This window comes from Tamandua tetradactyla, chromosome 16 (assembly GCF_023851605.1).
Source record: "Tamandua tetradactyla isolate mTamTet1 chromosome 16, mTamTet1.pri, whole genome shotgun sequence".
Taxonomy (NCBI): Eukaryota; Metazoa; Chordata; class Mammalia; order Pilosa; family Myrmecophagidae; genus Tamandua; species Tamandua tetradactyla.
In genome coordinates this window covers 76798074-76811715 of record NC_135342.1, presented here as the reverse complement: position 1 = coordinate 76811715, position 13642 = coordinate 76798074, and the positions used below count along the sequence as shown (strand labels likewise).

General features: G+C 42.5%; 1 protein-coding gene and 1 long non-coding RNA gene across 2 annotated transcripts in view; one reads left to right on the top strand and one right to left on the bottom strand.

Moving 5' to 3' along the window:
- Positions 1-13642, top strand: part of LOC143660391 (uncharacterized) — a 29067-nt gene that overhangs the window by 8040 nt on the left and 7385 nt on the right. The window contains exon 2 of the long non-coding RNA XR_013164003.1: positions 12587-12734. This is a non-coding gene — a long non-coding RNA (uncharacterized LOC143660391). The remainder of the gene's footprint in view (positions 1-12586; positions 12735-13642) is intronic.
- Positions 8332-13642, bottom strand: part of HSD17B2 (hydroxysteroid 17-beta dehydrogenase 2) — a 70684-nt gene continuing 65373 nt past the window's right edge. Inside the window, exon 5 of the mRNA XM_077133663.1 lies at positions 8332-8770. Coding sequence (XP_076989778.1) covers positions 8418-8770 — 353 coding nt within the window. The 3' untranslated portion in view covers positions 8332-8417. The remainder of the gene's footprint in view (positions 8771-13642) is intronic.

The following is a 13642-nucleotide window of genomic DNA, read 5'->3' as shown; positions in this document are numbered from 1 at the left end:
TTCATTTGCCAGGGAGCCAGTTCTGTATGTAAAGAGGAGCAAATATGGAACTTACCAGTGGACTGATTGCTTGGGCCACCCAGTAATGTAGTGCTGAAGAAGATCATGTCACCTTTCAAAAGCAGAGGACACATTAGTGACCTGAGGAAACCTCACCAGTGTTGTGGTAACAAGCGTTAATAAAAAACAAATCCAGACTTGATGAGGAAAGACTTTACTCAAAAAGATTATTGTAAGAGGGAAAGGAACAGTTGCAATAGAAGGAAGAGACTATTGCAACAGGGAAAACTGCCTAAGCATAAAGTCCTCAAGGATCTCGACAGTTAGAAGAAAGGGTTTTTCTATTATAGAAAGGAGGAAAGAAGCAGGAAGCGGGATGAAAGGGAGGTATGATCAGATAGTAGATCAGAGAATGCTTTATGCAAAATAGACTATTTTCTGGGAAACCCCCTTAAAGTTAAAGGGCCTGGAGGAAGGATAGAAGCTTAACCAAAGTTTGGTTAACAAGGATTTTGTTCCATTTGAGCTGTGAGAACAAGCAGTTCAGTTAATCAATTATGAGGCAAAGAATGGGAACGTGGAAGGACTGTGTCCAGCCTCGTCATAGGTAAACAAGGCAGAATCCAGGAATCTTATTTAAATCATATGGAGAAGGGCAGTTCTTTACAGTAAGCTGTTTTCCAGAATGCCCAGGCTTGGGGTGGGGGTGGGGGGAGGTCTTAACTTTTACTCTTCTCCAGGACCACAAGGCTCAGGTAAAATTTAACATCATCAAAAGTGATCTATCGCCTTGAGCTCAGCTCAACAAAGGGAGTTTGAACTAATTTCACACAGTCCAAAGCCTTTGCTAATGTTCTCATCCTTCAGCTTCAGCGTCCTATAATTAGCCATCCACAGTAATGATAGCTAACGCTTAATGCATACTTATTATTTACCAGGGAAGTTCTAAGTGCTTAAAATACATTGTTATTTAGTATTACAACCTCGCTATGAGATAGGTTCCATTAATTACTATTCTCTCCATTTTACACATGAGGGCATTAAAGCACAAAAAAGATCAAGGAACATTCCAAAGATCTCCATCAATGGCAGGACTGGGATCTGGACTCAGGCAGCTAGCTCCAGAATGAATTCATTGCATTTAATAACTACATAATAGCTCCTTTCACAAATTTGAAGTTGAAGAACTTGAAAATCTTAACTCTACTGCAAACTGACGTGTGACTTTGGGCATGTTAAGTCTCTAAGACTGTTTCCTTATCTGAAGATGGAGATGATAATCGTACCTACTTCATGGGGTTGTCGTAAGAATTGAATTGGTTAAGTCACGTACAGCACTAGGAAGCCATAAATATTTGCTAGTTTAAACTAAAAAACCAAAAGGGATCTTTATCAGGAGGAACAGGAGGTGTGAGTTTGTTTGTCCTTGAAGGACTCCCTTGTGCTCTTGTGGGAGGGAGGCACATTAGCTTATGGGGAGTGAAAGCCCCTAACTTGGAGCAGAGTGGTCCTAATGTCCCGGCTACGGAGACGCAGCCCAAGTTGCACTGGCCTTCCCACCATCCAACCTCAACCGGGAAAATAAACACCAAGATAGCTTCGTCTTCACAGCAAACGTGCTCAGATACAAGAGAAGTGGAAGACAACAACTGCTATCACTGTGTTTATCAATCCGTATTAAAACGCCAGCACTGGCTAAACCTTTTGCATTATTATTACATTTAATCCTAACAACAACTTTATGAGATTGGCATTTCCACTGTCTCAGTGTTTGGATTAAAAAAGGAAAATCAAAATAAAAAAAAACTAAAAGTACAGAGAAGTTAAATAGCTTGCTCAAAATGGTACAGTTATTAGATGGCAGACCCAAGATTTGAACCCAAGTCTGTCTGACTCTAACATTCCCAAACTCTTCCACTTTGCTGTACTGCCACAAAACCAAAACCTAAACCCGCGGCTAGAAGGAAGGAGAACAGTCCTCTGACCTTAAAACAGAGAGGTCTTAGACTTAGGAGAGACTCCACCAGTTCTGTTTTGCATGCCCCTTTATAAGCCTCTGTGAGGAAGTACCCCCTCACACACCCACTCCCTTCCCTCTCTCCAAACCCATTTGGTTCAAAGAGACTAAGGGTCTCACTCCGTAAATTTTAGCTCTCAGCCTTATCTCTGAGATAAGCTACCTCAGGTCTTGGGATTATGAAGATGTTTCTCAATAGGAAACAAAAAGGAGTGATGGGAATCCAGGGCCTAGCTGGGGCTCCACCTCATTGTGTCCTCTAGATGGGACAAAGCCCTAGCCAGAGAGAGAAAGAGAGGAGGAGAGGGCTAGGGGAACAGAAACAGACAAGCCATCCCTCTTGCTGGGCTCTATCTGTCTCTTGGGACGAGGCTGGAGAACAAGGCTTGAAAAATCGAATGGACATGCACCAAGTATCTTCAAAGAGCCAAGAAGCAGAGAACATAAAAACTATCATTTGTGGGGAAGTCTTGCCATCAGTTTCATATACCTCAATAAATATTGCGCGTTCTTGGAAGATCATATATTTTATTCATATGCCCAAGTCCTAGAGGCCAACATGCTGGGAAAGGCAGAATTTACATCTGTGATTTCTACAGTTGAGAGAAAATTTGCTTTCCACCAAGATCTCACAACTGAGGAATGATCCCCAAATACGAAGAAGGTAAGAAGATGCTAGACAACCAAATATATATATCCAGCATTACAATGGCAATGACATGTATGACTTAGCCCTCTCATGATATTTCAGACTGTGAAAGTATGCGCTTTGTGTTCATCAATGAAAATTTCTTGCCCAAACATGTCTTATCTAGAAACTATACCCAGAGCAAAACATGACATATTTCAACCTAAGACATTATCTATATGGAAATAGTTAATCTCAGAAAGTCAGTAAAGAGAGCATAGGGCAATAGCAGTTAAAGAGAAAAGTCATGTAATACCCAGTGGTGAATCATTGCCTATGATCAGAAATAGGAAGAAGAACAGATGTCAATTTTTAATGAACACTGTATTTGTTTGTTGTTCCAGGAGAATGTGAGACTAAACAAAAGTATCTCGGTGGCAAAATTCCCAGGGCAATTACCTGAAGCATCAAGTGGATAGAATAACCTGAGAAGAACAAATAACTTAGGAGAAAAGTCTTGAGTTGACTAGCTGATTATCTTGTTTCCCACAATAGACTGGGATTCCACTTTATTCATGCCTATATTTTGCAATATTGTAAATAGATTTTGTGATGACTCAAGACAATATATCTTATCATGCTAGGCACAATGTACCTTACATTTCTGTCTAAGCCAAGATACAATGCCAATAGTCTAGAACTGCCACTGATTGGCTGAAATTTGGGGTTCCAGCATGGGCTTGGACAAGGATTTTGTTTCATTTTTTTCCAGAGGGATTGTGTTCACATACCTTGGGGATAAGACCCCAAGATAAATATTTATGGAAAAAATGTAATAGAAAGTTAATAGAAAAGGTTCTTTTCTATGGGGGAGGGGAATTGGCACTATCACCCACCCTAACATCCTCCTCTCTTTTTATCTTTACTCTCATCTCTTTCTCCTCCAGGACATTGCAACACTGTCTATTTTGTCTGTCAAACACTATTTTATTCCTCATTCTTCACTGACTTCTTCTCCAGAGCATCTATTTGTCAGGGATTCCTTCTGTTGCAAAAGATAGAAACCCAACTCAAGTAGTTTAAAGAAAATATATTGACTCACATGAATTGGAAATGAACCCAAAGGGTAGAGCTGGAGGTTTAGCTAGATACAGGGGCTCAAACTATGTCCTTAGATCTTGGTTTTTCTTCTTCGCTCTGCTCTGTTTTCCCATCATGGATTCATCTGCTACTAGACTCTCCACTTGCTGGGCTCTAGAAGATTCCCATCTGCCCTACTCAGGGGTTTAATGACACTGGGAGAATGAGGGCACCCTCTTCAGTTGCTGAGCTGTAATGCCCATGTTAATGGGGATTAATATCTAGAAGATGGGAATCATTAGAAGGTCATTAGAAGGCCTTCCCCCAAAGGCTCTGATTGGCCCTTCATGGGACATGTGCCCACCCCTGAGCCAAAATCTCTGCATTCGTGGGTGTAGGTTAAGTTGATTGGCCAGCCTGAGTCACATGCCAACCCATCTAACAGGTAGGTAGGACCCCTTGAGTGATAGCCCCACAAAAATCACTTGGATTTGGGAGGGGCAGTTAACAAAAGAAAAGAACACAGGGCAGTGAAAGAGTAAGCAACTCTGGACTACAAATATATTGAGGTTTCCATATCTTTGACCTTCAAATGATTGCCCACTCTCTCTTCCTTCCATTTGCTCCTTACTTCTTGATATGGAATTAAGAGCTGGATATCAGGCTGGGGGACTCAGAAACACCCATTCAGCCTGACATGGCCTTCTATATAACTGAGATCCCAGAGGGAGACCCTCGCCTACAAGACATGTCAACAGCAACAACAAAAAAAGCATTTTATTTTGAGGCACTTCAGAGGTGTCCAGGGCCCTATACCCCTGAGTAGGGCAGTGTGTGAGCTGGACTAGGGACTTTACTGTGCAACTGGCAAGCCTCAGGCCCTCACTCCTTCAGTGCTGTTGGCATGGAGTCATTCTTTCTTGGAACAATGCCATCCAAATCATTCTAGAACTTGGTTGTTAACCCCAGTGTAATGAAATTGATGAAATGTAATGTTCCATTCAAATAATCTAATAAAGTTTATTTGTAGGTCTTTTATTGGTTCACTATGTAATGAAAGTAATCATATTTTCATTGAATGCTTTTCCTAATTCCTCCTTCTTATTCCGCATCTGTTGTGAAAAGGCTCTATTTCACAACACTGGGAAAATACCCAGAGGGAAGGAAGACATGGGGTATTAGAAGTCATTTGAATGTGGAGCTGTGTGGCCAGTTAGTCAAGGTACCTTGCATCCTGCCTTTTGGCAAAAGAACAGGGTTGGGGAGAGGAAAGTACTTTTTGCCAGGAGTTCTGTTGTTTATTCACATTTTCTTCATGACTCCCCCCCCGCCCCAAGATACGATTCATTGTGGATGCAGAGGGGGCTTCACTCTGCTGTTAGCTTTTACAATAAAGGAGAAACCAGGGACATTAATTACTGTGCAGACACAGTCAAGGCATGATGTGTTTTGCCTGTAATGCTTTTCTTTTTTGTCTTCCAAGAAACTAAAGGTTTTGAGCTAAAATAAAATATGTGTGTATTTGAACCCTTAGCAATACTTTGTCTCTTATAGTTTTAAAAATCAGAATTCCAGGGTGGGCCACAGTGGATCAGCAGGCAAGAATGCTTGCCTGCCATGCCAGAGGACCCGGGTTTGATTCCCGGTGCCTGCCCACGTAAAAAAAAAAAATCAGAATTCCAGATTCTCCCCTCTTGGCCTTCTCTTTTCCCTGCCCTTTTCCTCGGGTGGCTCTAGGATCCTGGAGCTGCTGCATTTTCACAGCCTGGAAAAGGACATTTGTCTCATCTTCTCGGGCCTCCAGTTGGGGTTTTTCTCTTCAGACCCCAGCTCAAGACTGCCTGCCCTGCGGCTTCTGCTACAGGTCACCTGCTTGGAGCCACAGCACCCCGTCCCCACCCCTTTCCCTGCCCTGATTCTTAATTCCAAATTCTTTTCCTTCCTCTCCTTAGGAACCTCCGTGTCTTTTCCAGACCTCCTTACCCACACCTGAAGCCAAGGATATGGTGATGGGGTTGGTGGTGAGGGGTTCTCTCAATCTTTCTCTGGCTAAATAAACCACTCTGTGGTTTCTTTTCCTCCAACATAATGTGGAAGCTCTCCTGTGGAAAACAAGATAGGCGCTTCTCTGCCCAGAGCTTCTCAGACCCATCTGCATTCTCTATCCAGCACGTTCTCCACATGCCTCAGAGTTTTCAACTCCTGGGAGGCTGCGGAGTGGATAGTTGGCCCCACATTCATGTCTCAATGCCTTTGACCGCTCCAGCTCTCTCCCACAGGCCTCTGAGGGCTTTTCCTTTCTTCTGTGAATGTAGAGGATTGAATTGTGTCCCCAGTTTGGACATGATCTTGGTCTTGGTGTACATTCTAGTGGGTGAGGACCCGTTGTAAATAAGATCTCTTCAAGATGCTATTTCAGTTACGGTGTGGCCCACCTGAATCAGGTTGGGCTTTAATGCAGATACTGGAGTCCTTTATAAGCAGAGTGAAAGGCAGAGATCAGAGACAGAAAAGAAAGAAAATGCTGCCATACGCATTGCCATGTGACAGAAAAACCAAGGAACCCCAAAGATTGCCAGCCGGTCAGAAGATACTGATCCCAGGAGGAAGCAAATATTCTAGCCTCTGAAATGTCAGCCAATAAATTCCTGATAAGTCAACTCATTGTATCGTATTTGTTTCAGTAGCCAGAAATATCCACAGCCTGCTTCCTCTGTGATTTGGCAAGTAGCTCTTCTCAAAACCTAGGGGGGTACATCAGAATGACCTGGAGGGCTCATGACAACATGGATTCCTGGCCCCAGAGGTCTGATTTGCTAAGTGTGATAGGTTGAGTAATCCCCACCCCCCAAAGATATCTACTCCCTAATCCCAAAGCCTTTTTAATGTGGCACCTTACATGACAAAACAGACTCTGCAGATGTGCTCAAGTTAAAGATTCAAGAGGGAGGATTATCTGGGTTTACCTAAATGGGCCTAATGAAATCACAAGGGAGTCCTTATAAGGGGGAAACTGAAGTTAAAGGGGTGGATGATGGAAGCAGAATTCAGAGTGTTGTGAAACCAAGAGCCAATGAATGTGGGTGTCCTCTAGTAGCTAAAATGAAAAAGGCAAGGGAATGGAGTCTCCCTGCAACCTCCAGAGGAAACACAGCTCTGACAATGCCTTGGCTTTAGCCTTGTAAAACCCACTTGGATTTCTGACCTCCAGACTGTAAGAGAATGTGTTTGTGTTGCTTTAAGATGCTAAGTTTGTGGTAATTTGTTACAGCAGCAAGAGGATACTAAGACAGTAGATTTGGAGTAGTACCTAAGAATCTACATTTCTAACGAGTTACCAGGGAATGCTAAAGGGAACGATCCAATAAAATGCACAATGCTCAGTCCTCTTCCATGCTATGGATTGTAGGTTTCACAAATCCTTTGCTCTTTCAACAACACCTGAATCATGCCAGCAAAAGCTTTGGCTTTGACAACTCTCTTCTCTGGAAAGTACCTATTTTAGAAATCAATACTGAAATCTTGATTTTTTTTTTTTCCTTTCTGTTCTGCCTTGAAGCAATGTTGGGTAACCGCTGGTCAGTCAGCATGACCAGCCACTAAAAATGTATCATATTAGTATTTCCTAAATATTCCATTATATTGTTACTATATTCTTTCATGGAAAATAACAGAACATTGTCATTTTACCTACTCTCACAAAACTTCAAGAAGGTTGGAAAATAGAAAAAGTGGCTTCACATTCTAAAACGGTAATGGAACAAAGGGAGGTTTACAATGGGCAAGATCACTGGACCCTTGTTTTCCTCATGTCAAGCTGACTTTTTTCTGGTTTCTTTATGCCCCCTCTGCTCCCCAGTTCCTCCCCCTTTGCCTCCTCCAGCTGACCATACATTCACTAGTATCTGACGTCATCTTTCTGATGGACTCCTTTAAGTAATAATGTTAATTTTCCATCCTAGCATGCTTGAATGGAGGCTAGGCTGGTGGTTACTAGGGATACCAAACCATACAGCCGGATGCCCAGGGTCTGCCAAGAGGCCACCTGGGCTGTTCTTGAGATGGGAGATCTCATCCCATTATGTGCAGGGCTCCTGGTAGATGAAGGGAGAAGAGGCACAAAGAGCCCTGATTATTGATATTGAATCCAATACTTGGATATAATCATTACTGAATATCAGTGCCAAGTGAGAAAGACCTTGGAGATCATTGTAAGGCCCTTGTCACTTCCTCATCTTCTCCCTTCCCTCTGGCCTTTCTTTTCACCTTTTTCTCTCTCCTCCTTTCCTATTTCCAAGCAAACAGTAACATATAGTAGAAAATGTGCAGGCTCCAGGGATCTATGTGGGTTTGAATTCAAGTTCTACCTCTTGCTAGTGGTGTGGCAATGAACTAGGAATTTAGCCTCTCTGATCTTTAGTTTCCTTCCCTATTAAATAGGGGTGAAGATAGCTGCCTAGTGAGAATTAGATGGGAGCATATCTGAATGTATCCAGTGCATAGCAGGCACCCATTTAATGCTCTCCGCGGGGCATTATTACCAGCTGCAGCCTTCTCACCATTAAGTCCTGGTGGACCAGCAAAGTTCACAGGGAATGCCAGGCAGAAACAAGCAATTTTAATAGGAAGCTCTCAGTTTCCATTTCATTCCAAGACTATGCTGTTTCCCACCCATCTGAGACCCAGTCCTGCCTATGTGCCATCATTCTTGCAGTGGAGCATGCCTCTGGGAAGATTTGGCGAGCCATGCATTCTTTTGTTAAGATAATCAAACACCACAGTAGGGAAAAAGGAGGCTATGCAAAACCACAGATAAGATGATTTTCCCGGTGCATACAAGGCCAGGGGGCTTTTGGCAGAGATGGCATGCTGGATGTCCAGGAGCACGGGGGAAATGTCTGGGTTGGCATTTGTGCTTATGTGGTGGATAAAATTCCGCTGGGTGAGGATGTAGTCACGGCCGTAGTCTTCGTACACGTCGGGGGCGAGGTGGTCCAGAAGGTCCTTCTCCATCTTGTCCCACATCTCACTTGTGCCTCCGATATCTGGGACACCAGAGGAAAGGAAAGGTGAGCACAGGGTCAGGTGCTGGGAGGGATGGGCAATCCCAAGGCTTCTTTTAAATATGTGCTCTGAAATGGTATTTGTTATGGTGTCTGAGCTTTTAATTGAAGTGTAGCATGCAAACAGGAAGATGCCCAGAAGACCGGGTGTTCACCCAGAGGGCAGAACTGGCCTGGCAGTGTCGCCCACCTCACCGGCACCCTCGCTCCCGCCCCCCAGCTCTCCCAGTAGCTCCTACCCTAGGGGTGGCCCCTCCTGGGACTGCTAGCAGCATGGACGAGTTTTGCCTGGTTGGAACATTATATAAATGGAATCAGATGGCACATGTTCTTTTGTGCCTACTTTTACTCAACACTATGACTGTTAGACATCTATGTTCTGTCTTTTTCCAAAAATATTTTTTATTAAGATATCTTCATGCACCATACAGTCTATCCAAAGTATGCAATCAGTGACTCCCAATATCATCACATAGTTGTGTGTTCCTCACCCTGATCATTTTTAGAACACTTTTGCATCCTTCCAGAAAAAGAAAGAAAAAGAAAAAACTCATGCATCCCATACCCCTTACCCCTCTCATTGACCATTAGTATTACAATCTACCCAAATTTTTACCCCTTATCTCCCACCCCCATTATTTATTTATTTTTGTCCTTACTTTTTTGCTCATCTGTCCACACCCTGGTTAAAGGGAGAGACAGCCACAAGCTTTTCACAATCACATGGTCATCTTGTAAAAGCTCTGTAGTTATACAATCATTTTCAAGAATTAAGGCTACTAGAACACTGTTCAACAATTTCAGGTGCTTCCCTCCAGCCACTCCAATACACCATAAATTAAAAAGGAATCATATAATGCATAAGAATACCCTCCAGGATAACCTCTTGACTGTTTGAAATCTATCAGCCACTGAAACTTTATTTTGTCTCATTTCTCTCTTCCCTTTTTTGGTCTAGAAGGCTTTCTCAGTCCCATGATTCTGGGTCCCAGCTCATCCTTGGGAGTCATGTCTCACGTTACCAGGGAGACTTATACCCCTGGGAGTCATGTCCCATGTAGCAGGGACAGCAGTGAGTTCATCTGCTGAGTTAGCTTAGAGAGAGAGGCAACATCTGAGCCACAAAAGAGGTTCTCTGGGGGTGAATCTCAGGCATAATTATAAGTAGCCTTAGCTTATCCTTTCCAGGAATAAGTTTCATAGAGGCGAGCCCCAAGATTGAGGGCTTGGCCTGTTGAATTAGTTGTCCCCAATGCTTGTGAGACTAGCTGGAATTCCCCAGGTGGGGAAGTTTAGTATTTCCACCTTTCTCCCCAGTCACTCCAGGCTTTGCAAATACTTTTTTATTCTCTGCCCAAATTCTCAGGGATGTATCAGGGAATCACACTAACCTTGTGTACTGTGTCTTCATTCTTATTGCTGCATAATTTCCCATGATGTAAATGTGCCATAAATTAGGCATCCATCAGATAGTGTTGGGCATTTGGGACGTTTTCTGTTTGGGGCTTTTATAAATGCTGCTTCCACAAAGTTCTAGTATCTGTCTTTTTGTACCTATCTCTACAAATAGTTTAAAACACCATTTAATCTATATAATAAATATAATTTTAAGTAATATATATAATTTTATGTAGGCACATTAAATATAATTTTGATGTAAGTAAATATATTTTTAATAAAGTAAATATAATTTAAAAGTAAATATACTGTGGGTCCATGAGAGGGAGGAGTAGGGGGTGTGGGATGCATGAGCTTTTTCTTTTATTATTATTTTTTCTGGAGTAATGCAAATGTTCAAAAAATGATCATGGTGAAGAATACACAACTATGTGATGATATTTTTTTAAAAAAGTAAATATATAAAACTATATATATGTAAATATAGAAATATATTTTCAAATGAAAAACAATGCCTGATTATGTCAAGTATAACAATAAAGATATGTGTGTGTGTGCGTGTGTGTAGTGAGAGAGAGAGAAGCAATGTTGACTTTTACCTGAACCCTGTGATCCAATACAGCCATGACTCTCCCTTCCACCTGGCCCTTAGAAATCCCAATGGAACATGTTCCACTGGCCTCGGCAGTAAACTCAGGAGACAATATCATATAATGGACACACCTACTGTACACCACTTCTCCAGTACTTTCCCACTAGCTCATCTCAGTCCTTAAAAGCTCTTCTGCCACGGTGGTGCAACGGTGGCTCAGTGGCAGAATTCTCACCTGCCGTGCTGTGGACCCGGGTTCAATTCCCAGAGCCTGCCCACGCCTTCTGCTTCGGGGAGTGGAGACCCCCTCTCTCCCTTATTTTGCCTTCTTATCTCTTTCTTTCTTCTTTCTCTATCACAACAGCCTTCTGGACTCTCTTTTCCCTACTGCATACAACTTTGAATAAAATCATCCTTGTCTTTCAATGTCCAGTGCAATTTTTCCTTGGTAATATATGTGTGTGTGTGTGTGTGTGTGTGTATATATACTTTTAAATTAATTTATTCAAAGGTAGCTAATAGTTTTGTATGCCTTTCTTCACTCCCTCCTTGTTCACTGAAACATATACACTCATAGAGGGCTTTCTTTTATTTTATTTTACAAAAAAAAAATAGGAGCATGATTATGATATACATCATACTGTACATATTTTCCTGAAACTTGCTTTTTTTTCCCTTCACTTAATAATAGGTCACAGTCTTCCCTCCCGGTCAGTGGCTGTAGTCTAACCATTATTGGTCAATGGCTGTAGATTTAAACCAGAGCAGCAGAATTTCCATGGAATGGATTTCAGTCCACCATTTTTCTATCAAATGACTTTCCAGCCATCCCCAGGTTTCACCATTGCAAACAACACTGCAGCAAACAGCCCCACCTAGTCAATCCTTTTACACTTCTGCTACTCCTTGCCAACTTCATTCCCCAAAATGGGCCCTGCTGGTCAGAAGACACACGTATTTTAAATCTTAATAGCTATTGCTTGATTACTTTACACAAAGCTTGCACCAACCCACACCCTCTCCTGGAAAGTGCATGATTGCTCAGAGACTGCTGGGAGCCAGGTTTGTCTGGTAGCTTGGGTGACTCCTTGATAACAGAACTATGGGGTTTCATATAGTTTCAATTGCTTGTTTCTTTTCATGAGGACACAACACCCTACGTAAAAAACGGTTACCCTGACATTATGCTGGAACTCTTGGGTCTTGAAAAATATTTGTCAACTATTGTTCCTCCAGCTACCTCTGCCCCAGTGTCTGCCAGGGTCGGGGGAATACCTTTTCCTTTCCACTCCCTTCTTCTCTATTTCTTTAAATACCTCCTGTATTTTCTGACCATTATTTGGAGTAGTCTGTCCAGAGTCCCTAAAGCTCTTTGTACTAATGCCAAAGCCATCAGCCATTTTACCATCATTTGCCACCTTGGAGACAAACCCCATCCATTCCCCGCCACCTTGGGACTACACGATGCAAAGGTGACCTAGATCCAAGTCCCATCTCTGCCTCTTACTCGCTTTTTTTTTTCACTTCTCTGAGCTTCAGTTCCCCACTGCAAGGCATGAATATTATGATGCCTGCTTTATGGAGTGAGGAATAAAAGAGATAATACATGCCAAGTGCTTAACATCTGCTAGGCAAGCAATACAATTGAGCTATTTTTACTGTAGGGCACTAAAACATTTGGTCTGCTTGAATGTCTCCAGAACCTCTTTATCTGTGTCCCTGAAGATTCCTTTTCTCGTCCCCACCTGCAATAGTAATTCTCTAAACTTGAATCCTCAGCTCTCTGCTCTCTGTTCTTTTGCCTTCAGACAGCTTATCAAGTGGCAGCAACTTAAAACTGGGAGGATGAGAGAGGGCAGCCTGGTGTGATAGAAAAAAAAAAGAAGAACAGTGTTGCACTTTGGGATCTGGTTTCAAATTCCCCAACATCACCGGATATCGGCCACCTGACTTGGGGTGAGAGTGTAAATCAAAATAACATTTTAGAAAATAGTTTGGTATAATTCAGTGAAGCTGAAGATATGTGAACTCCGTGAACCAGCCGTTCCACCTCTGGGTATGTGTTATGGAATATTCATGAGCACAGGCAGCAGAAACATGTGCCAGAGGGTCCAAAGCTGTTTGCTCATCATTGCCTCAAATGGGAAGACACCCAAATAGCGACAAAGGAAAAATTGTGACGCATTCGCAGAATACTATACAGCCATGAAAATGAATGAGCGACAGCTACACACAACACAGATGAAGGGTAGAACCATAATGTCGAGTGAAGGAAGCCCAGCCCAAAAGAATAAATAGCTTTTGAGTCCATTCAGAGTTCAAAACCAGGTAAAACCAAACTCCATTGTTTAGGGATGCATGTATGGATGTAACACTGTAAGGAAAAGCAAATAAATGATTATTACAAACAGTGAGATGAGCAGCTACATATTGGGGAATGGGAAAGGGCTGTGACCAGAGAGCAGCATGCTGGGGGATTGTGAGTGCTGGTGATGCTTACTTCTTGCCCTGGGTGTTAGGCATAAGGCGTCTATAATAGCTTGTTAAGCCATGGTGTGTTGCTTTTCCCGTGTACCTGAGATATTTCTTAATTGAAGAAAATAAGATCAAGAATATCAGAAAAGAATGTATATAAGTATACATCGGGGCTGGCATGAGCAACTTCCCCCAAATTTTGCCTACAATATTACAGGGACTCCTCCAGTCTATGACTACAGGGTTACTCTTTTGTTCAAAGGGAGTCCTACACCTGTGTGTTGGAGGTTTTCTTTGACTGTGTCATCCAACCCTCAAATCTGCTGGCACATTCCAAAGAGAGTTCATCACCTTTCCCCCTGCACGACCTCTTGCCAGTTTCCCTCCAT